This window comes from Salmo salar, unplaced genomic scaffold (genome assembly GCF_905237065.1).
Source record: "Salmo salar unplaced genomic scaffold, Ssal_v3.1, whole genome shotgun sequence".
Taxonomy (NCBI): Eukaryota; Metazoa; Chordata; class Actinopteri; order Salmoniformes; family Salmonidae; genus Salmo; species Salmo salar.
In genome coordinates, this window is record NW_025547567.1 from 21199 (window position 1) to 46691 (window position 25493).

The following is a 25493-nucleotide window of genomic DNA, read 5'->3' on the forward strand; positions in this document are numbered from 1 at the left end:
GAACAGAGTGATGTTCAGTCTGGGTTTCAGGCTAGACCAGTATAGCAGTGTGAAGAGGAACATAGTGATGTTCAGTCTGGGTTTCAGACTAGACCAGTATAGCAGTGTGAAGGGGAACATAGTGATGTTCAGTCTGGGTTTCAGGCTAGACCAGTATAGCAGTGTGAAGGGGAACATAGTGATGTTCAGTCTGGGTTTCAGGCTAGACCAGTATAGCAGTGTGAAGGGGAACATAGTGATGTTCAGTCTGGGTTTCAGGCTAGACCAGTATAGCAGTGTGAAGAGGAACAGAGTGATGTTCAGTCTGGGTTTCAGGCTAGACCAGTAGAGCAGTGTGAAGGGGAACAGAGTGATGTGCAGTCTGGGTTTCAGGCTAGACCTGTATAGCAGTGTGAAGAGGAACAGAGTGATGTTCAGTCTGGGTTTCAGGCTAGACCAGTATAGCAGTGTGAAGGGGAACAGAGTGATGTTCAGTCTGGGTTTCAGGCTAGACCAGTATAGCAGTGTGAAGAGGAACATAGTGATGTTCAGTCTGGGTTTCAGACTAGACCAGTATAGCAGTGTGAAGAGGTACAGAGTGATGTTCAGTCTGGGTTTCAGGCTAGACCAGTATAGCAGTGTGAAGAGGAACAGAGTGATGTTCAGTCTGGGTTTCAGGCTAGACCAGTATAGCAGTGTGAAGAGGAACATAGTGATGTTCAGTCTGGGTTTCAGGCTAGACCAGTATAGCAGTGTGAAGAGGAACATAGTGATGTTCAGTCTGGGTTTCAGGCTAGACCAGTATAGCAGTGTGAAGAGGAACAGAGTGATGTTCAGTCTGGGTTTCAGGCTAGACCAGTATAGCAGTGTGAAGAGGAACATAGTGATGTTCAGTCTGGGTTTCAGGCTAGACCAGTATAGCAGTGTGAAGGGGAACAGAGTGATGTTCAGTCTGGGTTTCAGGCTAGACCAGTATAGCAGTGTGAAGAGGAACATAGTGAGTCTGGGTTTCAGGCTAGACCAGTATAGCAGTGTGAAGAGGAACATAGTGATGTTCAGTCTGGGTTTCAGGCTAGACCAGTATAGCAGTGTGAAGAGGAACAGAGTGATGTTCAGTCTGGGTTTCAGGCTAGACCAGTATAGCAGTGTGAAGAGGAACATAGTGATGTTCAGTCTGGGTTTCAGACTAGACCAGTATAGCAGTGTGAAGGGGAACAGAGTGATGTTCAGTCTGGGTTTCAGGCTAGACCAGTATAGCAGTGTGAAGAGGAACATAGTGATGTTCAGTCTGGGTTTCAGGCTAGACCAGTATAGCAGTGTGAAGGGGAACAGAGTGATGTTCAGTCTGGGTTTCAGGCTAGACCAGTAGAGCAGTGTGAAGAGGAACAGAGTGATGTTCAGTCTGGATTTCAGACTAGACCAGTATAGCAGTGTGAAGACGAACATGGTGATGTTCAGTCTGGGTTTCAGACTAGACCAGTATAGCAGTGTGAAGAGGAACAGAGTGATGTTCAGTCTGGGTTTCAGACTAGACCAGTATAGCAGTGTGAAGAGGAACATAGTGATGTTCAGTCTGGGTTTCAGACTAGACCAGTATAGCAGTGTGAAGAGGAACAGAGTGATGTTCAGTCTGGGTTTCAGGCTAGACCAGTATAGCAGTGTGAAGAGGAACAGAGTGATGTTCAGTCTGGGTTTCAGGCTAGACCAGTATAGCAGTGTGAAGAGGAACATAGTGATGTTCAGTCTGGGTTTCAGGCTAGACCAGTAGAGCAGTGTGAAGGGGAACAGAGTGATGTTCAGCCTGGGTTTCAGGCTAAACCAGTAGAGCAGTGTGAAGGGGAACAGAATGATGTAGAGCTGTCACGTCCTGACCAGTAGAGGGTGTAGTTGGGTCAGGACGTGGCAGAAGGGAGTGTGTGTTTTATTGTTTCATTGATTTTGGCCGTGTGACTTCCAATCAGGCACAGCTGTAGAGGGTTGTGGTTGATTGGGAGTCACACATAAGTTGCCTACGTGTCCTTTGTGTTTCGTGGGTAATTGTTCTTGTCACTGTGGTTGCACCTGACAGGACTGTGTTGGCTGTCAGTTTTTGTTGTTTTTGTAAATGCATAGTGTTCGTGTATTAAATATGACGAACCCTAACTCCGCCGCATTTTGGTCCACTTCTTCCATAGACAGCCGTTACAGAATTACCCACCAACACAGGACCAAGCAGCGGAAGAAGGCTGGCGAGGTAAGGGAGACCGAGAGGCACCCCCAATAATTTTTTGGGGGGGCACAAGGGGAGTTTTGCGGGGCAAGAATGGAGCCCCAGGCCAGCTCCCCGCACTAGCATGGGGGTGCGTGTTCACAATCTGGTACGCCCAGTACCAGCACCACGCACCAGGCTTCAAGTGCGTGAACCCAGCCTCGCCAGTCAACAGTCGCCAGAGCTGCCCGCCAGTCAACAGTTGTCAGTGCTGCCCGCCAGTCAACAGTCGTCAGAGCTGCCAGCCAGTCAACAGTCGTCAGATCTGCCCGCCAGTCAACAGTCGTCAGATCTGCCCGCCAGTCAACAGTCGTCAGATCTGCCCGCCAGTCAACAGTCGTCAGTGCTGCCCGCCAGTCAACAGTCACCAGAGCTGCCCACCAGTCAACAGTCGTCAGAGCTGCCCGCCAGTCAACAGTCGTCAGAGCTGCCTGCCAGTCAACAGTCGTCAGAGCTGCCCGCCAGTCAACAGTCGCCAGAGAGGTCAGACTGCGCTGAACTGCCGGAGTGGCCAGACTGCGCTGAACTGCCGGAGTGGCCAGACTGCGCTGAACTGCCGGAGTGGCCAGACTGCGCTGAACTGCCGGAGTGGCCAGACTGCCCTGAACAGCCGGAGCGGCCAGCCTGCCCTGAACTGCCGGAGCGGCCAGCCTGCCCTGAACTGCCGGAGCGGCCAGCCTGCCCTGAACTGCCGGAGCGGCCAGCCTGCCCTGAACTGCCGGAGCGGCCAGACTGCGCTGAACTGCCGGAGCGGCCAGACTGCGCTGAACTGCCGGAGCGGCCAGACTGCCCTGAACTGCCGGAGCGGCCAGACTGCCCTGACTGTCCGGAGCGGCCAGACTGCCCTGACTGTCCGGAGCGGCCAGACTGCCCTGACTGTCCGGAGCTGCCAGACTGCCCTGACTGTTCCGAGCTGCCAGCCTGCGCTGAACTGCCGGAGTGGCCAGACTGCGCTGAACTGCCGGAGTGGCCAGACTGCCCTGAACAGCCGGAGCGGCCAGCCTGCCCTGAACTGCCGGAGCGGCCAGCCTGCCCTGAACTGCCGGAGCGGCCAGCCTGCCCTGAACTGCCGGAGCGGCCAGCCTGCCCTGAACTGCCGGAGCGGCCAGCCTGCCCTGAACTGCCGGAGCGGCCAGCCTGCCCTGAACTGCCGGAGCGGCCAGCCTGCCCTGAACTGCCGGAGCGGCCAGCCTGCCCTGAACTGCCGGAGCGGCCAGACTGCCCTGACTGTCCGGAGCGGCCAGACTGCCCTGACTGTCCGGAGCGGCCAGACTGCCCTGACTGTCCGGAGCTGCCAGACTGCCCTGACTGTCCGGAGCGGCCAGACTGCCCTGACTGTCCGGAGCGGCCAGACTGCCCTGACTGTCCGGAGCGGCCAGACTGCCCTGACTGTCCGGAGCTGCCAGACTGCCCTGACTGTTCCGAGCTGCCAGCCTGCGCTGAACTGCCGGAGTGGCCAGACTGCCCTGAACAGCCGGAGCGGCCAGACTGCCCTGAACTGCCGGAGCGGCCAGCCTGCCCTGAACTGCCGGAGCGGCCAGTCTGCCCTGAACTGCCGGAGCGGCCAGCCTGCCCTGAACTGCCGGAGCGGCCAGCCTGCCCTGAACTGCCGGAGCGGCCAGCCTGCCCTGAACTGCCGGAGCGGCCAGCCTGCCCTGAACTGCCGGAGCGGCCAGACTGCCCTGACCTGCCGGAGCGGCCAGACTGCCCTGACTGTCCGGAGCGGCCAGACTGCCCTGACTGTCCGGAGCTGCCAGACTGCCCTGACTGTCCCGAGCTGCCAGACTGCCCTGACTGTCCCGAGCTGCCAGACTGCCCAGACTGTCCCGAGCTGCCAGACTGCCCAGACTGCCCAGACTGTCCCGAGCTGCGACTGCCCAGACTGTCCCGAGCTGCCAGACTGCCCAGACTGTCCCGAGCTGCCAGACTGCCCAGACTGTCCCGAGCTGCCAGACTGCCCAGACTGTCCCGAGCTGCCAGAGAGACTGCCCAGACTGTCCCGAGCTGCGACTGCCCAGACTGTCCCGAGCTGCCAGACTGCCCAGACTGTCCCGAGCTGCCAGACTGCCCAGACTGTCCCGAGCTGCCAGACTGCCCAGACTGCCCAGACTGTCCCGAGCTGCGACTGCCCAGACTGTCCCGAGCTGCCAGACTGCCCAGACTGTCCCGAGCTGCCAGACTGCCCAGACTGTCCCGAGCTGCCAGACTGCCCAGACTGTCCCGAGCTGCCAGACTGCCCAGACTGTCCCGAGCTGCCAGAGTGGCCCGACTGCCTGGAACGGCCAGAGCTTGAGCCGCCTCCAGGATAGGTGGGTTGGGGAGGGAGGGTGTAGCACAGTGCCGTCGGTGACGGCAGCCACCCTCCCTTCCCTCCCTTATTGTTTAGGTGTTCTTTTTTGTTGGGGATTTTCTTGTGTTTTCCTTTTTTAGGTGCATCCCGGGGTCTGCACCTTGAGGGGGGGGGTACTGTCACGTCCTGACCAGTAGAGGGTGTAGTTGGGTCAGGACGTGACAGAAGGGAGTGTGTGTTTTATTGTTTCATTGATTTTGGCCGTGTGACTTCCAATCAGGCACAGCTGTAGAGGGTTGTGGTTGATTGGGAGTCACACATAAGTTGCCTACGTGTCCTTTGTGTTTCGTGGGTAATTGTGCTTGTCACTGTGGTTGCACCTGACAGGACTGTGTTGGCTGTCAGTTTTTGTTGTTTTTGTAAATGCATAGTGTTCGTGTATTAAATATGACGAACCCTAACTCCGCCGCATTTTGGTCCACTTCTTCCATAGACAGCCGTTACAGAATTACCCAGAGGCACCCCCAAGGTCTGGGTTTCAGGCTCGACCAGTATAGCAGTGTGAAGAGGAACATAGTGATGTTCAGTCTGGGTTTCAGGCTAGACCAGTATAGCAGTGTGAAGAGGAACAGAGTGATGTTCAGTCTGGGTTTCAGGCTAGACCAGTATAGCAGTGTGAAGAGGAACATAGTGATGTTCAGTCTGGGTTTCAGGCTAGACCAGTATAGCAGTGTGAAGACGAACATAGTGATGTTCAGTCTGGGTTTCAGGCTAGACCAGTAGAGCAGTGTGAAGGGGAACAGAGTGATGTGCAGTCTGGGTTTCAGGCTAGACCAGTATAGCAGTGTGAAGAGGAACAGAGTGATGTTCAGTCTGGGTTTCAGGCTAGACCAGTATAGCAGTGTGAAGAGGAACAGAGTGATGTTCAGTCTGGGTTTCAGGCTAGACCAGTATAGCAGTGTGAAGAGGAACATAGTGATGTTCAGTCTGGGTTTCAGGCTAGATCAGTGTGTGATATGTGATTGTGGCAAATCATATCAAATTGTATTAGTCACATGCGCCGAATTCAACAGGTGTAGACCTTACAGTGAAATGCTGAATACAACAGATGTAGACCTTATAGTGAAATGCTGAATACAAACCCTGAACCAATAATGCAGTTTTAAGAAAAAAATAAGTGTTAAGTAAGAAATAGATAAGTTAAAGATAAAAGTAACAAATAAGGCAGGGAGGAAGGACACACACTCTGCCTGTCTGTCTCTCTCTCTACATCTCACACACACACACACACACACACACACACACACACACACACACACACACACACACACACACACACACACACACACACACACGTCATGGTTCCAACGAAAGAGAAAACACAGGCATGGCATGTGGTTTGGCCTGATGGTAATCCAGTGGTTAATTACAGTAAAAGTTTACAGAGATTCTGGATCAGGGAAACAATAGGTACTCTAATGCAGTGGGACTTTTCTCTGCCAGCGAACGGCTCAGTTCATTATGACAGGATACAGAGCTGGCCTTCTATATCAGTTCATCATGACAGGATACAGAGCTGGTCTTCTATATCAGTTCATTATGACAGGATACAGAGCTGGCCTTCTATATCAGTTCATTATGACAGGATACAGAGCTGGCCTTCTATATCAGTTCATCATGACAGGATACAGAGCTGGCCTTCTATATCAGTTCATTATGACAGGATACAGAGCTGGCCTTCTATATCAGTTCATTATGACAGGATACAGAGCTGGCCTTCTATATCAGTTCATTATGACAGGATACAGAGCTGGCCTTCTATATCAGTTCATCATGACAGGATACAGAGCTGGCCTTCTATATCAGTTCATTATGACAGGATACAGAGCTGGCCTTCTATATCAGTTCATCATGACAGGATACAGAGCTGGTCTTCTATATCAGTTCATTATGACAGGATACAGAGCTGGCCTTCTATATCAGTTCATCATGACAGGATACAGAGCTGGCCTTCTATATCAGTTCATTATGACAGGATACAGAGCTGGCCTTCTATATCAGTTCATTATGACAGGATACAGAGCTGGCCTTCTATATCAGTTCATCATGACAGGATACAGAGCTGGTCTTCTATATCAGTTCATCATGACAGGATACAGAGCTGGCCTTCTATATCAGTTCATTATGACAGGATACAGAGCTGGCCTTCTATATCAGTTCATCATGACAGGATACAGAGCTGGCCTTCTATATCAGTTCATTATGACAGGATACAGAGCTGGCCTTCTATATCAGTTCATTATGACAGGATACAGAGCTGGCCTTCTATATCAGTTCATTATGACAGGATACAGAGCTGGCCTTCTATATCAGTTCATTATGACAGGATACAGAGCTGGCCTTCTATATCAGTTCATCATGACAGGATACAGAGCTGGCCTTCTATATCAGTTCATTATGACAGGATACAGAGCTGGCCTTCTATATCAGTTCATTATGACAGGATACAGAGCTGGCCTTCTATATCAGTTCATTATGACAGGATACAGAGCTGGCCTTCTATATCAGTTCATTATGACAGGATACAGAGCTGGCCTTCTATATCAGTTCATTATGACAGGATACAGAGCTGGCCTTCTATATCAGTTCATCATGACAGGATACAGAGCTGGCCTTCTATATCAGTTCATTATGACAGGATACAGAGCTGGCCTTCTATATCAGTTCATTATGACAGGATACAGAGCTGGCCTTCTATATCAGTTCATTATGACAGGATACAGAGCTGGCCTTCTATATCAGTTCATTATGACAGGATACAGAGCTGGCCTTCTATATCAGTTCATTATGACAGGATACAGAGCTGGCCTTCTATATCAGTTCATTATGACAGGATACAGAGCTGGCCTTCTATATCAGTTCATTATGACAGGATACAGAGCTGGCCTTCTATATCAGTTCATCATGACAGGATACAGAGCTGGCCTTCTATATCAGTTCATTATGACAGGATACAGAGCTGGCCTTCTATATCAGTTCATTATGACAGGATACAGAGCTGGCCTTCTATATCAGTTCATTATGACAGGATACAGAGCTGGCCTTCTATATCAGTTCATTATGACAGGATACAGAGCTGGCCTTCTATATCAGTTCATCATGAAAGGATACAGAGCTGGCCTTCTATATCAGTTCATTATGACAGGATACAGAGCTGGCCTTCTATATCAGTTCATTATGACAGGATACAGAGCTGGACTTCTATATCAGTTCATTATGACAGGATACAGAGCTGGCCTTCTATATCAGTTCATTATGACAGGATACAGAGCTGGCCTTCTATATCAGTTCATTATGACAGGATACAGAGCTGGCCTTCTATATCAGTTCATTATGACAGGATACAGAGCTGGCCTTCTATATCAGTTCATTATGACAGGATACAGAGCTGGCCTTCTATATCAGTTCATTATGACAGGATACAGAGCTGGCCTTCTATATCAGTTCATTATGACAGGATACAGAGCTGGCCTTCTATATCAGTTCATCATGACAGGATACAGAGCTGGCCTTCTATATCAGTTCATTATGACAGGATACAGAGCTGGCCTTCTATATCAGTTCATTATGACAGGATACAGAGCTGGCCTTCTATATCAGTTCATTATGACAGGATACAGAGCTGGCCTTCTATATCAGTTCATCATGACAGGATACAGAGCTGGCCTTCTATATCAGTTCATCATGAGAAAATCCAGAGCCTTCTTCACAAATTATTCCCTCACTGCCTGAGTTTAGGCCCTCTGGTTACAGAATTCATACTTGTGTTGGGGGACAATAAAAAGGGGGGAAATTAGCAATTCTTTCAAAAGCTAGGATTCAATCCAATTGGCGATAGATTTTCATACAAATATTCTCAAATCTGCATAAAGAAAATATGCCCATTTTCCCACCAGTGGTGTGTTTCCACCAAACTGACTTGTTGTGGATAAACTTCAGTGTGTGATGAGGTAGTGCACCAAACTGACAGCTCCTGACATGGTGATGGAGTCGCTCTGTTGTCTGCTTGTTAGAAGGAACCTGACATGGTGATATAGTCTCTCTGTTGTCTGCTTGTTAGAAGGAACCTGACATGGTGATGGAGTATCTCTGTTGTCTGCTTGTTAGAAGGAACCTGACATGGTGATATATTCTCTCTGTTGTCTGCTTGTTAGAAGGAACCTGACATAGTGATGTAGTATCTCTGTTGTCTGCTTGTTAGAAGGAACCTGACATGGTGATATATTCTCTCTGTTGTCTGCTTGTTAGAAGGAACCTGACATGGTGATATAGTATCTCTGTTGTCTGCTTGTTAGAAGGAGCCTGACATGGTGATGGAGTCTCTCTGTTGTCTGCTTGTTAGAAGGAACCTGACATGGTGATATAGTCTCTCTGTTGTCTGCTTGTTAGAAGGAACCTGACATGGTGATGGAGTCTCTCTGTTGTCTGCTTGTTAGAAGGAACCTGACATGGTGATGGAGTATCTCTGTTGTCTGCTTGTTAGAAGGAACCTGACATGGTGATGGAGTCTCTCTGTTGTCTGCTTGTTAGAAGGAACCTGACATGGTGATGGAGTATCTCTGTTGTCTGCTTGTTAGAAGGAACCTGACATGGTGATATATTATTCTCTGTTGTCTGCTTGTTAGAAGGAACCTGACATGGTGATGGAGTATCTCTGTTGTCTGCTTGTTAGAAGGAACCTGACATGGTGATGTAGTCTCTCTGTTGTCTGCTTGTTAGAAGGAACCTGACATGGTGATATAGTCTCTCTGTTGTCTGCTTGTTAGAAGGAACCTGACATGGTGATGGAGTATCTCTGTTGTCTGCTTGTTAGAAGGAACCTGACATGGTGATGGAGTATCTCTGTTGTCTGCTTGTTAGAAGGAACCTGACATGGTGATGGAGTCTCTCTGTTGTCTGCTTGTTAGAAGGAACCTGACATGGTGATGGAGTATCTCTGTTGTCTGCTTGTTAGAAGGAACCTGACATGGTGATATATTCTCTCTGTTGTCTGCTTGTTAGAAGGAACCTGACATGGTGATGGAGTATCTCTGTTGTCTGCTTGTTAGAAGGAACCTGACATGGTGATATAGTCTCTCTGTTGTCTGCTTGTTAGAAGGAACCTGACATGGTGATGGAGTCTCTCTGTTGTCTGCTTGTTAGAAGGAACCTGACATGGTGATGGAGTATCTCTGTTGTCTGCTTGTTAGAAGGAACCTGACATGGTGATGGAGTATCTCTGTTGTCTGCTTGTTAGAAGGAACCTGACATGGTGATGGAGTCTCTCTGTTGTCTGCTTGTTAGAAGGAACCTGACATGGTGATGTAGTATCTCTGTTGTCTGCTTGTTAGAAGGAACCTGACATGGTGATGGAGTATCTCTGTTGTCTGCTTGTTAGAAGGAACCTGACATGGTGATATATTCTCTCTGTTGTCTGCTTGTTAGAAGGAACCTGACATGGTGATGGAGTATCTCTGTTGTCTGCTTGTTAGAAGGAACCTGACATGGTGATGGAGTCTCTCTGTTGTCTGCTTGTTAGAAGGAACCTGACATGGTGATGGAGTATCTCTGTTGTCTGCTTGTTAGAAGGAGCCTGACATGGTGATGGAGTATCTCTGTTGTCTGCTTGTTAGAAGGAACCTGACATGGTGATGGAGTCGCTCTGTTGTCTGCTTGTTAGAAGAAACCTGACATGGTGATGGAGTATCTCTGTTGTCTGCTTGTGAGACGGAGCCTGACATACTGATAGAGTCCTGGCTTCAACATTCTCTTTGATGTCAGAATCTTTGTCTTCAGCCTTCTTCTCATTAGCAGTTGTGCAGGAGAGATACCTACTCCATCCAGGGGTGTGTTTCTGTACTCAAGGAGAGCTGTGTTAGGATCTCCGTTGCTGTCTCGTGCTTTTTTCAACAGGTTCTTCACAGTCTGAACTGCTCTCTCAGCTTGGCCGTTTGACTGTGGAAATCTAGGGCTCAACGTGACTCACCAACTGTCTTCTGTTGTCGGAGCACAAAACGTCGGTCACCCCATGCCTTGCTGAGATCGACTTTAGTGATGTAATGATGTGTTAACTTGTTGTTCCACTGAGCTTGGAGATTTCTGGGTATTTGTGAGTAGTAATCCACACATAGTATATATTCTGTGTCGTTGTAATGGAAGAGGTCCACTCCAACTTTGGCTCAAACTCTCTCTGGGACTGGATGAGATATGAGCGGTTCTCTTTGATTGTTGTTTTTTGTGTGTTGCAGACTGCACATTTTGTTACAACATCTTCAATCTGTTTAGCCTTGCCTGGCCAGAACAGAACATCCCTTGCTTGGTCCTTACATTTTTACGATTCCCATGTGTGCTTCATGGATTTTTTTTCCATCATTTATTCTCTCATTATCTGAGGAACAACAAGTTTTGAACTTTTGAACAGCAGTCCATCTGAGTATGTCAAGTCCTCTCTGAAGGTCTGGTAGTGCTGTATTTTCTTTGCAACTTTCCCTCTCGTGTCTGGCCATCCTTTTTTAATTGTTTCTGTGACCAGTTTTAACTCTTCATCTTCTGCTGTTGCTGTTTTGAATTGCTGCAGTTACTCTTCTGAAACATGAAGTTGATGAACGATGTAGTTTACATCCAGCTCACCATCTAGCAATTTCTCTCTCTGTTCCTTCAGGTATGCTCGGCTCAGTGCATCAGCGATCTGCATCTCGTTTTCCTGGTTTGTATGTCACATATAGGCTGTATCTCTTTAGTCTCATCAGCATTCTCTGCAGTCTGACTGGTGCTTTCTGGAGCGACTTCTTGAAGATTGTTTCCAAGGGTTTGTGGTCTGACTCCACCTGGATCTGGTTTCTATACAGGTATTGATGAAACTTCTTGCAGCTAAACACAATCGCCAGAAGCTCTTTCTCCATTTGAGCGTCTCTCTTTTGACAGTCCGTGAGGGATCTTGACTCATGTGTGATTGGCTGACCATCTTGCAGGATCACAGCTCCCAAGCCTTCTGAGCTTGCATCCACAGAGAGAGTCAGTGTTTTTTTTCTTCACGTCGTAGTACTTTAACACTGGCTTATTGCTGACGAGTGTTTTCAAGCTTCTGAAGCTCTGTTCCTGTGCAGACTCCCAGTGCCACTGAATGTCTCTTTCCAGCAGTTGTGTCAGTGGTGCGCTGACATCTGAGAGATACTGCAACATTCCCATGGAACCTCTGACGTGCATTGTCCTCTGGCTTGTATTTCTCGGACCTTCTGGGAGTCTGGTTTCAGGCCTTCTTTGATAAACACATGTCCACTGTAGCGAAATTCTTTTCATTCTGATTTTGCTCTTATCCTTATTCAGTTTCAAGTTGAGGCTTCTCAGTCTGACTGGTAGCTGTCTCAGTCTCCGGTCGTGCTGATCTGTGTCATCACCCCAGACAAGAATGTCATCCATGATGTTCACGACACCTTCCAGACCTTCCAAATGCTGTGCGAGGCACCTCTGGAACACCTCTGGAGCGGGACGCGATTCCGAACGGCAGCCTCTTGAATGAATACCTCCCAAACGGCGTATTGAACGTGCAGAGTCGGGAGCTCCCTTCATCCAGTTGGATTTGTCAGAATCCTTGGTTTGCATCAACTACTGAAAATACCTTGGCGTTAGGCATTTCAGCAACTATCTCTTCAATGGTACGTAAAGGATCATGCTCTCTCTTGATCGCTTTGTTTAGATCCTGTGGTTCCATGCATACCCGTATTTACATTTTTTTGCTTGCTGATTGTCACCAAGCTGTTTACCCATTCAGGAGGCTCAGTCTGCCTGACGACAACATCCATGTTTTCCATGCGGTTCAGTGTAATAAGCCTGTGTGTAGCTGGTGTAGAGGAGTCAGGCGCAGGACAGCAGATATGAGTAATAAACGTAATTTACTCAAACAATCAATAATACAACGCAATAATCTAGCCCACAATAACGGACCGTATTACATAACAAGCAATCACTCACAAACAAACATGGGGGAGAAGAGGGTTAAATAATTAACAAGTAATTGGGGGAATGAAACCAGGTGTGTAAGACAAGGACAAAACAAATGGAAAATGAAAAGTGGATCGGCGATGGCTAGAGGCCGGTGACGTCGACCGCCGAACGCCGCCCGAACAAGGAGAGGGACCGACTTCGGCGGAAGTCGTGACATTCAGTTCCTTTTCACGTTTTTCCTTTTAGTGCTACAGGCACTTTTCATGGGTGAGCGAACCACTGGTGTGACTTCTGGATCTATTTGTATATGATGAACTCCTGGAGCACATCCAGGTCCTGTGTATACATCTTCATATTCAAAATGGCCGTCTCTGTCTTTTGTTCAAGCTTGAATATTCTCTCTATTAATCCCATTTCTTCCAAGTATCTACAGGTGCATCTTGTTCTATCACTTGAAATTCCATTTCAAACACTTTCTCTTTGTATCGACGTTTGAGCGTTTTCTTGCCTTTTGTCTCCATCTGGTGGCCAGAATACATCACTAGCGTTCAGTTGGATTTTTGCATGGAATCGCCACTCACTTTCATTTCCAGCATTTTCAAGTCTCTCAAGGACAAGACACTACACTCAGCTCATGTATCCAGCTTAACAGGAAGTTTCTGATTGTTTATTTTCAGTGTTTCTGTCCACTGCTCTTTCTCAGTGTTTTTTTCTCATTGACATTCACTAGCTGAGCTGCACACTTTACCTTCACTCTGCTTCACTTCCATTGTCCCAATGTCCCAATGTTCCCATTTCCTGCTGTCCTCTCCCTGTCAATGTCGTGGATCCTCCGGTTTTCTGTCTGTGTGTGAGGAGCACATTTTGGCGTAGTGATTTTTTTCTGTGACATGCTTTTGCATACCGTATGCTGGACACTTGTTTGATTTGTGTTTGTACCCACAACGTGAGCATTCTCCCTATGACCTCTCTTTTACTAGCTGTTGCACGGTCTTTGTCTTTTTGCCATTTCTGTGTTTTCTTTTGCTTCTGCACCTTGTGAACGGTCACCTCGACTTCATCATGAAGCATTTTCTAGCTGGCTCATTTCAATAGCACGGAAAATGTATATTGCTCTAGCTAGCAGGAGATCTGGTTCTCTGAGTAATCTGCTTGGTCATGTTTCGATTCCATACGAAATTCTATCCCTTTGTCAATGACTCTGTAAGTTGTTGAAACTCAGTCTTTTGCTTTATGTTTTAGATCACATAAGCATCAATTGTTCTAAAAAAGATATGTCTCAGGTACGTCAGATTTGTTTCTTGACTCAGAGTAAGTTCGGGAAAAACTTTTTTTTTTTAATACATCCAAGTCAAAAGTATTGAATGCCTTGATTGCATCATCTCTGCCCATGTGGCACATTTAACTTTTTTTGGATTTCTCTGAGATGCCACTGGCTGATGATATACAGGTTGAATTTCTGGATCCACACTCTCCAATTTTCGGCTACATTTCTCTCTAGGTTCAGAGTAGTTGGTGGTCTCATTTGGGCTAAATTTCCCTCTAGGTTCAGAGTAGTTGGAGGTCTCATTTGGGATAGATTTCTCTCTAGGTTCAGAGTAGTTGGAGGTCTCATTTGGGATAGATTTCTCTCTAGGTTCAGAGTAGTTGGAGGTCTCATTTGGGATAGATTTCTCTCTAGGTTCAGAGTAGTTGGAGGTCTCATTTGGGATAGATTTCCCACTAGGTTCAGAGTAGTGAGTTTTCTCTAGGTTCAGAGTAGTTGGAGGTCTCATTTGGGATAGATTTCTCTCTAGGTTCAGAGTAGTTGGAGGTCTCATTTGGGATAGATTTCCCACTAGGTTCAGAGTAGTTGGAGGTCTCATTTGGGATAGATTTCTCTCTAGGTTCAGAGTAGTTGGAGATCTCATTTGGGATAGATTTCCCACTAGGTTCAGAGTAGTTGGAGATCTCATTTGGGATAGATTTCCCACTAGGTTCAGAGTAGTTGGAGGTCTCATTTGTTCCATGTTTCGTAATGTTGAGCTTTCCTTGTATAACTTTTTAACTTCTGACACCATGTAATATAATAGCCTGCTGAGGCAGGACTGCGGGTAGAAGAACCACGTTTATCAGATGTCATGGGTCAAGTGCAAGTACAGATGATCACATGAAGTAATTAGTAACAGCGCCACCCTCAGGCGCTCCAGGTAAGTACATGTACATACATACATACATACATACATACATACATACATACATACATACATACATACATACATACATACATACATACCATTGAACTACCTTGTCGATGAAAACAGGAAGTAATGACATCACACCTAAAAAAAAAATCATTTTTCGTAAAAACCAACAGTGCAGAGTAAAAATGTAGTGGTTGAAATGTTTCCAATACCATTTAGACAAATTGTGCATTAATAAATTGGCGATAGCCTGTATGCCCTCCCACCTCTGTTTTATGTCTAAGATAGCCTGCGAAAACCAGCATTGATAGAATGCAATAATTGACTAATATTTGCCATATTCTAATAATTCTCATGTGCCGACGTATCGCCAAGGTCCGTGGTCGCCATGGTGAACCTTGGAATAATTGGAATGGCGAAAACTTTCCAGCCAATCAGAAAAGCAAGGCGAAGCAATTCAGGCATTCTTGAAAGTCAGGACAATCCTTGTTCTGCAAAGAAACATTATTGTTATAGTTAAAAACATTTATATTGCAAGATGTAGGCATTTAGAATGAAATGTGGAGTGGAGCATTATAGTGCCCCTCTTACCTTCAAAATGATTCGGCAATCATCATTTATTCATTTATTCATTTATTCGAAGTTTCCATCATCATTTGTTGCAATAAAGAAAGTTTGACAGCAGAAAACAATCCACTCCTGTCAAATGGATAATTTTTTTGTCAATCTTTACAAAAATTATCCTGTATGTAAAGTATAAGTAGTTTTCATATACAAACGTCATATGTCCAAACTCAGAATCAAATATTCTTCCCCAAAAATAACATGGTTACTGTGGTAGAACGTTTATTTTGATTGGAGATTTTCTGCATTTATTAGAGTCCCATCAGGAAGCCTGGTTTCAGATGTGTCCATGTAAACAAGATTATTAGGGGATTTGTTACTTTTTCAAAGATTGAAAACTGTTTTAATCGAACTATTATATTAATCAGACTATCCACAATAACCGCATTACTGTGTGCATGTAACCCTACTCATTGCTTTTGTCTATTAAACCTGGGTCAATGGAAACCTGCCTGGTGTCTCTGAATAAAAATGTAGGATAAAGTCTGCTAGAATTTGTTAGAATTAACCTACAAAGCTTTTGTAGTTGTAGGCTAGATAATGTAGAGATGTGTTTCTCCATTTAGTAAGTGTATGTGATCTGGATAATCATGTTCTGTAGCCTATTGATCAGCAACTGATCATGGAGAGAAAGGTAGTGGCGTCAAATTCACCGACCTGCAGGGGAAGCCCACAGGGATCCCACCTTCTAATCTCCCAAATGGCATCTTATTAGTAGACCATTTTTATGCTATATATATATATGTTTTTAAACCCTATCAAACCTTAACACTTACCTTAACCTTCACTTCAAAATGTGACAACTTCTACATTTGACAACTTCCAAATTTGCATTTGGAGCAACTTCCAAATTGTACGTTTGGACAAATGTGGATAAACGTCCAAATGGTAAAACCGTGAGATCATGTTGAGTTGAGAAGTGTTTAGCTCCGCCTCGCCTCTGCTGCTACTGTATAAAACCTGCCGTGTTAATATAGTGATAATGCCATACAGGGCGGTGTGCAGGCAGGCAGGGGACCTAACGGTGTAATGTGGTCGGGGGGAGGGTTGATCTATCGACTAAGATACCAAACGAGCGATTTGGACTTTAAAGAGTTGTTATGAATGCGGTCGGACAGACGAGGGTGACCGCGGTGTGACTTCCAGAGACGTCTTCACAGAAGAAGTTGTGCGCACACAGCGAGCTGCAGAAAATATACATTGGGCAATAAGGTAATTTAGAATGTCATGTGAATAAGTTATAAGTTATTTGGGGGGGAATTTAGTATAATTTGATGTATTTTAGACATGTTTATTGATGGCCTAGTCTACACTTCTATATACACGTTTTATTCCGGCCTAAAAATAGGAATTGCTTACAAAATGTTGTCATTTAGATATCCATAATATGTATAATATGGTTATCATTTTAGATAAATGCTAAACCTAGTGTAATGTGAATTGAGAACCGTAACGCCAGGTAACCGCACACGGCGCTGTCCGTTGACGTTATTACTGACTTCAGTGTGGTGCGCGTGGCTACTATGTCCTCGTGAGTTTTTCGTTCATATTTGACGGTGTATTTATTTTAAATCCGCTTAACCTTTTTTTCCCCCCTTAAACTTCGTTTTGTGGGTTAGGTTGTCACTGTCCCGTACGAGACGATGTTTATTTTGGCGCTCTGCCTGTACCTCGGGAAGTTGGTGTCGTCCGGTGTCAGTTTGGAGTTCCGTTATCACAACACCGTGGAGGTGGAGAGATACCTGCGGGACGTTAACAACACCTTCCAGTTCACACACCTGCACAGTATCGGGAAATCTGTCGAAGGTGAGAACACAGACTATATGTTGTCTTGAAATGTAATATTGGAAATTGTAATTCACTATTTGATATGCCTCAGTTTAGATTAGATTTTGTCACCGGTGAGAGCCCAGGACAATTTCAACTTTAATAACAACATTTTGAAAGTGTGTGGAGCTCTTTGTAAGCACACTGGAGATTTATTTTGATGATATAGATTTATTATAGATTTATTTTGATGATATACCAGAACTTTTTTGGAATCATTCAGCAGTGTTTACCAGATTAAGTAAAATACCGTTGGAAATTAATGTGGACAATTTATATTCCTAAAATGTAATTTGAAAATGATGCTGTCGCTGCTTCCTGTTGACCAGACATATTGATAAATAGCCCAATGTCAAAATACAGTTTTAAAGTGTCCAAATCAATAACCAATGTGCATAAACGGTTAGTACATTTTATGTTTTCAGTATATCACTATCTACACATACAACAATAGTAATCATATTACTTCCATATATTTTTTGAATGGGGACCTTATAAACTGTACATGCATCCAAAAGCCCTGTTTTGTCAAGTCACTCATTGATTAGGGAGGGATATGCACTGTTGAAACTACCACAACTCAAAAAACACATGACAACTGGATATATATTTTACATCACTGGTTAGAGGACAACCAGCAGAAGAAGTCAGCTACATTTTGGAAATGTTGTTAACTATATTTGTAAGTCGCTCTGGATAAGAGCGTCTGCTAAATGACTTAAATGTAAATGTAAATATTGTGTTATGCCATTACATGTTATACAGATGAATGTAACAGGTTCATAGGCTGCGACGGAATCAGTCTTCCCCTCTCACAAGAGGACTCTTTGTAAACCGGGTCCCTGCCTGCCTGCCAGCCAGCGACTGCAGCTGGCAATTTAAATGCTCGTGAAGACTAGCCTAAACAGACTGTTAATATATCATCCTGACCACTGCTCCCAGCATCCTGCTCCCAGCCTCCCAGCGGCTAGTCCTCCCCCCCCCCAGCGGCTAGTCCTCCACCTCCCCAGCCTCCCAGCGGCTAGTCCTCCACCTCCCCAGCCTCCCAGCGGCTAGTCCTCCACCCCCCCAGCAGCTAGTCCTCCACCCTCCCAGCGGCTAGTCCTCCACCTCCCCAGCGGCTAGTCCTCCACCTCCCCAGCGGCTAGGCCTCCACCCCCCCAGCGGCTAGGCCTCCACCCCCCCAGCGGCTAGGCCTCCACCCCCCCAGCGGCTAGTCCTCCACCCCCCCAGCGGCTAGTCCTCCACCCCCCCAGCGGCTAGTCCTCCACCTCCCCAGCGGCTAGTCCTCCACCTCCCCAGCTGATAGTCCTCCACCTCCCCAGCGGCTAGTCCTCCACCTCCCCAGCGGCTAGTCCTCCACCTCCCCAGCGGCTAGTCCTCCACCTCCCCAGCGGCTAGTCCTCCTTCTCCCCAGCGGATAGTCCTCCACCTCCCCAGCGGCTAGTCCTCCACCTCCCCAGCGGCTAGTCCTCCACCCCCCCAGCGGCTAGTCCTCCACCCCCCAGCGGCTAGTCCTCCACCCCCCAGCGGCTAGTCCTCCACCCCCCAGCGGCTAGTCCTCCACCCCCCAGCGGCTAGTCCTCCACCTCCCCAGCGGCTAGTCCTTCCACCTCCCCAGCGACCTGCTCCCTAGTCCTCCCTCTGGTCCTACTCCCTAGTCCTCCTACTCCCACGGAAGTGAGGAAGACATGTTGTGGATTTCAAAGAACAAGCCTGTCTAGAATGCAGGGTTTTTAACCATGGGTCTGGATGGATGCTTTCTGGACCCCAGAGACAATAGGACAGAGACTGCTCAATGGTCATCATGCCATGTCTGCAGTGGTGGCACCAGGAATTCTTCACTGGGCTAGCTATGGGGCAGCTTGGTAGTTGCATAGGGGTGCTTGCAACTCACGGTTACGGCCGCGAGTTGAGACGGTAGCAGAGTGATGTCGACCTTGACAACCACATAACGTGTATGCTGGCTTGCTGAGCAGTCGGAGCTGGTTCCTGACAACAGGGTTTTGAGAGAAATAAATGTGTCAACTCATCGCTATATACACTGAGTCTACAAAATATTAGGAACACCTGCTCTTTCCATGACATAAACTGACCAGGTGACAGTTATAGGATCCCTTATTGTTATCACCTGTTAAATCCGCTCCTCCCCTTCTACAGGGGCTGGTATCTAGACCCTGTAGATGAAGGGGAGGAGACCGGATAAAGAAGGATTTTTAAGCCTTGAGGCAATTGAGACATGGATTGTGTATATGTGCCATTCAGAGAATGGGCAAGATAAAATATTTATGTGCCTTTGACCGGAATGTGGTAGTAGGTGCCAGGCACACCGGTTTGTGTGTCAAGAACTACAAAGCTGCTGGTTATTTCACGCTCAGGTTTCCTGTATCTATCAAGAATGGTCCACCACCCAAAGGACATCCAGCCAACTTGACACAACTGTGGGAACAACTGGCGTCAACATGGGTCAGCATCCCTGTGGATGCTTTGGACACCTTGTAGAGTCCACGCCCCAAAGAATTGAGGCTGTTCTGAGGGCCAGCTGGGGGATAGCAACTCAAAATTAGGCAGATGTTCTTAATGTTTTGTACACTTAGTGTATATTGAAGGTCAGGATGCTATCGCAGCCCCTGTAGGTCAGGATGCTATCGCAGCCCCTGTAGGTCAGGATGCTATCGCAGCCCCTGTAGGTCAGGATGCTATCGCAGCCCCTGTAGGTCAGGATGCTATCGCAGCCCCTGTAGGTCAGGATGCTATCGCAGCCCCTGTAGGTCAGGATGCTATCGCAGCCCCTGTAGGTCAGGATGCTATCGCAGCCCCTGTAGGTCAGGATGCTATCGCAGCCCCTGTAGGCCAGGATGCTATCGCAGCCCCTGTAGGTCAGGATGCTATGCTATAGTAGATGGTCATACATCAATACTAAGACCTCGGAGGAGGAGGAATGGGCTCCTCAGAATAATTGATCTTTCAACTGAGGAATTTGCACTTTTATGTGTTACAAGAAATCTATCACGAGTCCCAAATCGTTGACGTTATTGATTTTCATTTGAGTATTTCACTCTCAACCCATAACGGCTGAGTGGGGAAGAGGAATCAATGTGTTGTTGAGCCTGCATGTTATAATTCTATCCATACAGTATGGAGCTGAATCAGAAACCACATGACAAGGGAAGTACAGTCAGCACCATATATCACTGACATGTGGCACCACGGCATAATCATGGCCAGGGAATGTTCCAGAACACGTCACCTGACCAAGAGAAACTCTGGGCTAGAGCCAGGGAGTGTTCCAGAACACGTCACCTGACCAGGAGAAACTCTGGGCTAGAGCCAGGGAGTGTTCCAGAACACGTCACCTGACCAAGAGAAACTCTGGGCTAGAGCCAGGGAGTGTTCCAGAACACGTCACCTGACCGGGAGAAACTCTGGGCTAGAGCCAGGGAGTGTTCCAGAACACGTCACCTGACCGGGAGAAACTCTGGGCTAGAGCCAGGGAGTGTTCCAGAACACGTCACCTGACCAGGAGAAACTCTGGACTAGAGCCAGGGAGTGTTCCAGAACACGTCACCTGACCAGGAGAAACTCTGGGCTAGAGCCAGGGAGTGTTCCAGAACACGTCACCTGACCAGGAGAAACTCTGGGCTAGAGCCAGGGAGTGTTCCAGCACACGTCACCTGACCAGGAGAAACTCTGGGCTAGAGCCAGGGAGTGTTCCAGAACACGTCACCTGACCAGGAGAAACTCTGGGCTAGAGCCAGGGAGTGTTCCAGAACACGTCACCTGACCAGGAGAAACTCTGGGCCCTATAATGTAAGAACCAACCGACGGCCCATCCAGTCTCTTGGGTGTTAGCATACTGTATGTGCATACAGTGAAGCTCCAGAGGGAAGTGTGGTCCTGCTCTGTGGGTTCTGCCCAAACTGGACTAGAGGAATGTAACGCACCTCTCCTCTGAGTTTTGGGACCTCTGCGTCCCAAATGGAGTCCTATTCCCTATGTAGTGCACTACTTTTGACCTGAGCCCTATGTGCACTACATAGAGAATAGGGTATAATTTGGGACATAGTCTTCCTCTTACAGAGTGTCACGGATACTTAGGGCAGGAGGAAAGAGCAGAGTCAAATGCAGGAGACTATTGTCCAATAGTGCCGAAGTTTATTCACACCCAAAACACTCGGTGGTCAAAAGGCACAGGGAGCGTATTCACACCCAAAACACTCGGTGGTCAAAAGGCACAGGGAGCGTATTCACACCCAAAACACTCGGTGGTCAAAAGGCACAGGGAGCGTATTCACACCCAAAACACTCGGTGGTCAAAAGGCACAGGGAGCGTATTCACACCCAAAACACTCGGTGGTCAAAAGGCACAGGGAGCGTATTCACACCCAAAACACTCGGTGGTCAAAAGGCACAGGGAGCGTATTCACACCCAAAACACTCGGTGGTCAAAAGGCACAGGGAGCGTATTCACACCCAAAACACTCGGTGGTCAAAAGGCACAGGGAGCGTATTCACACCCAAAACACTCGGTGGTCAAAAGGCACAGGGAGCGCACAATGCCCCAAAAGGGAAAACGGGTAATTCCACCAATGAAGAAAAATAGACACGGGGCGCAGCCCGGCAACAATAAATAATCCAATATAATACGCTGGAGGAAAACCCAGCAACAGCGTCAACCACCACTGCCCGCTGACAAACAATTAATCCCGCACAAAAAACAAACCCAAAGGAACAAACGAAATGCCCCCCCCCACTAATGACAGAAAAGGAAACGGGTGCGGACCTAGACAGACAAAACTCAACGAACACAGAAACATAGATCGGTGGCATCTAGTAGACCGGCGACGACGACCGCCGAGCGCGGGCCGAGGCGGGGCACCATTTTCTGTGGATACTGTGACACAGAGGCCCTATGCAGCTGGGCTGTACCACAATGCTGTCTGATGAAGACCTGTTTGGCTGAACAGCGTTGTAGTAGGTGACCTGCTGTAATATAACATGCTGATCAGCTCCTACCTGTATTTCTTTGTAAATATGTTTTTGTAGATAGTTCACTAAAGCTGATCTGCCTCATACTGGCTGATTGTGTTGTTTTTGTAGATAGTTCACTAAAGCTGATCTGCCTCATACTGGCTGAGTTGTTTTTGGGGCTGTACCATCACACACCGCTGGCTCCTCCTCCCCCTGGTCTACCACTACCACACAGAGGGGCAGGCTGGGTTGGTACCACACCCCTGGTTCTGGAGGCTGGGTTGGTGCCACACCCCTGGTTCTGGAGGCTGGGTTGGTGCCACACCCCTGGTTCTGAAGGCTGGGTTGATACTACACCCCTGGTTCTGGAGGCTGGGTTGGTGCCACACCCCTGGTTCTGGAGGCTGGGTTGGTACCGCACCCCTGGTTCTGGAGGCTGGGTTGGTTCCACACCCCTGGTTCTGAAGGCTGGGTTGATACTACACCCCTGGTTCTGGAGGCTGGGTTGGTGCCACACCCCTGGTTCTGGAAGCTGGGTTGATGCCACACCCCTGGTTCTGGAGGCTGGGTTGTTTCCACACCCCTGGTTCTGGAGGCTGGGTTGGTACCACACCCCTGGTTCTGGAGGCTGGGTTGGTACCGCACCCCTGGTTCTGGTGGCTGGGTTGGTTCCACACCCCTGGTTCTGAAGGCTGGGTTGATACTACACCCCTGGTTCTGGAGGCTGGGTTGGTGCCGCACCCCTGGTTCTGGTGGCTGGGTTGGTTCCACACCCCTGGTTCTGGAGGCTGGGTTGATACTACACCCCTGGTTCTGGAGAATGGGTTGGTGCCACACCCCTGGTTCTGGAGGCTGGGTTGGTACCGCACCCCTGGTTCTGGAGGCTGGGTTGGTACCGCACCCCTGGTTCTGGAGGCTGGGTTGGTACCACACCCCTGGTTCTGGAGGCTGGGTTGATGCCGCACCCCTGGTTCTGTGATGTGGCTGATTGTAGTTTTACCACATATACACCCATGTGGATTATTACAGTACATTCTGAGAGTATTCAGACCCTTTCACTTTTTCCACATTTTGTTATGTTACAGCCTTATTCTAAAATGGATTAAATAGTTTTTTCCCCTCATCAATCTACACACAATACCCCATAATGACAAAGCAAAAACAGGTTTTTAGAAATGTTGGCAAATGTATTACAAATATTTTTAAAACTATCACATTTACATAAGTATTCAGACCCTTCACTCAGTACTTTGGTGAAGAACCTTTGGCAGCAATTACAGCATCGAGTCTTCTTGGGTATGACGCTACAAGCTTGGTACACCTGTATTTGGGGAGTTTCTCCCATTCTTCTCTGCAGATCCTCTCATGCTCTGTCAGGTTGGATGGGGAGCGTCACTGCACAGCTATTTTCGGGTCTCTCCAGAGATGTTTGATCGGGTTTAAGTCCGGGCTCTGACTGGGTCACTCAAGGAAATTCAGAGACTTGTCCCAAAGCCCCTCCTGTGTTGTCTTGGCTATGGGCTTAGGGTCGTTGTCCTGTTGGAAGGTGAACCTTCGCCCCAGTCTGAGGTCCTGAGTGCTCTGGAGCAGGTTTTCATCAAGGATCTCTCTATTTTGCTCCATTCATCAATCTCTCGATCCTGACTATTCTCCTAGTCCCTGCTGCTGAAAAACATCCCCACAAGCTGATGCTGCCACCACCATGCTTCACCGTAGGGATGGTGCCAATTTTCCTCCAGATGTAACGCTTGACATTCAGACCAAAGAGTTTAATCTTGTAGAATTTTATTTCTCATGGTCTGAGAGTCCTTTAGGTGCCTTTTGGCAAACTCCAAGCAGGTTGTCATGTGCTTTTTTTTAAAAATGAGGAGTGACTTCTATTTGGCCACTCTACCATAAAGGCCTGATTGGTGGAGAGCTGCAAAGATGGTTCTCCCATCTCCACAGAGGAGCTCTGTCAGAATGACCATCGGGTTCTCGGTCAACTCCCTGACCAAGACCCTTCTCCCCTGACAGTAATCTGACCGTGCTCTGAGATGCGCTGTCAACTGTGGGACCTTAAATAGACGTGTGTGTGTGTGTGTGTGTGTGTGCCTTTCTAAATCATGCCCAATCAATAGAATTTACCAAAGGTGGACTCCAATCAAGTTGTAGAAACATCTCACGGATGATCAAAGGAAACAGGATGCACCTGAACTAAATTGAGTCTCATAGCAAAGGGTCTGAATGCTTATGTAATTAAGGTATTTCGGTTTTTAATTTGTAATACATTTGCAAAAATGTTTAAACCTGTTTTCACTTTGTCATTATGGGGTATTGTGTGTAGATTGAGGATTATTTGTTTTAATCCATTTTAGAATAAGGCAGTAACGTAACAACATGGAAAAAGGGAAGGGGCTTCTGCTGCAAAGTTACAGTTAGATATTCCTGTCTGTTGGTGTTGTAGAGATACAGGAGATATCCCTGTCTGTTGGTGTTGTAGATACAGGAGATATTCCTGTCTGTTGGTGTTGTAGAGATACAGGAGATATTCCTGTCTGTTGGTGTTGTAGATACAGGAGATATTCCTGTCTGTTGGTGTTGTAGAGATACAGGAGATATTCCTGTCTGTTGGTGTTGTAGATACAGGAGATATTCCTGTCTGTTGGTGTTGTAGAGATACAGGAGATATACCTCATGTTGGTGTTGTAGAGATACAGGAGATATTCCTGTCTGTTGGTGTTGTAGAGAGATACAGGAGATATTCCTGTCTGTTGGTGTTGTAGAGATACAGGAGATATTCCTGCCTGTTGGTGTTGTAGAGATACAGGAGATATTCCTGCCTGTTGGTGTTGTAGAGATACAGGAGATATTCCTGTCTGTTGGTGTTGTAGAGATACAGGAGATATTCCTCATGTTGGTGTTGTAGAGATACAGGAGATATTCCTGTCTGTTGGTGTTGTAGAGATACAGGAGATATTCCTGCCTGTTGGTGTTGTAGAGAGATATTCCTGTCTGTTGGCGTTGTAGAGAGATACAGGAGATATTCCTGTCTGTTGGTGTTGTAGAGAGATACAGGAGATATTCCTGTCTGTTGGTGTTGTAGAGATACAGGAGATATTCCTGTCTGTTGGTGTTGTAGAGATACAGGAGATATTCCTGTCTGTTGGTGTTGTAGAGATACAGGAGATATTCCTGCCTGTTGGTGTTGTAGAGATACAGGAGATATTCCTGTCTGTTGGTGTTGTAGAGATACAGGAGATATTCCTCCATGTTGGTGTTGTAGATACAGGAGATATTCCTCCATGTTGGTGTTGTAGAGATACAGGAGATATTCCTGCCTGTTGGTGTTGTAGAGATACAGGAGATATTCCTGTCTGTTGGTGTTGTAGAGATACAGGAGATATTC

The 25493-nt window shown here is 47.3% G+C and overlaps 1 protein-coding gene across 1 annotated transcript in view; it reads left to right on the forward strand.

The window, feature by feature from the left end:
- Positions 1-16237: 16237 nt before the first annotated feature.
- LOC123731977 (carboxypeptidase M) overlaps positions 16238-25493 on the forward strand; it is a 44322-nt gene continuing 35066 nt past the window's right edge. The window contains exons 1-2 of the mRNA XM_045711361.1: positions 16238-16519; positions 16927-17113. Of these exons, the coding sequence (XP_045567317.1) occupies positions 16951-17113 (163 nt within the window). The 5' untranslated portion in view covers positions 16238-16519; positions 16927-16950. The remainder of the gene's footprint in view (positions 16520-16926; positions 17114-25493) is intronic.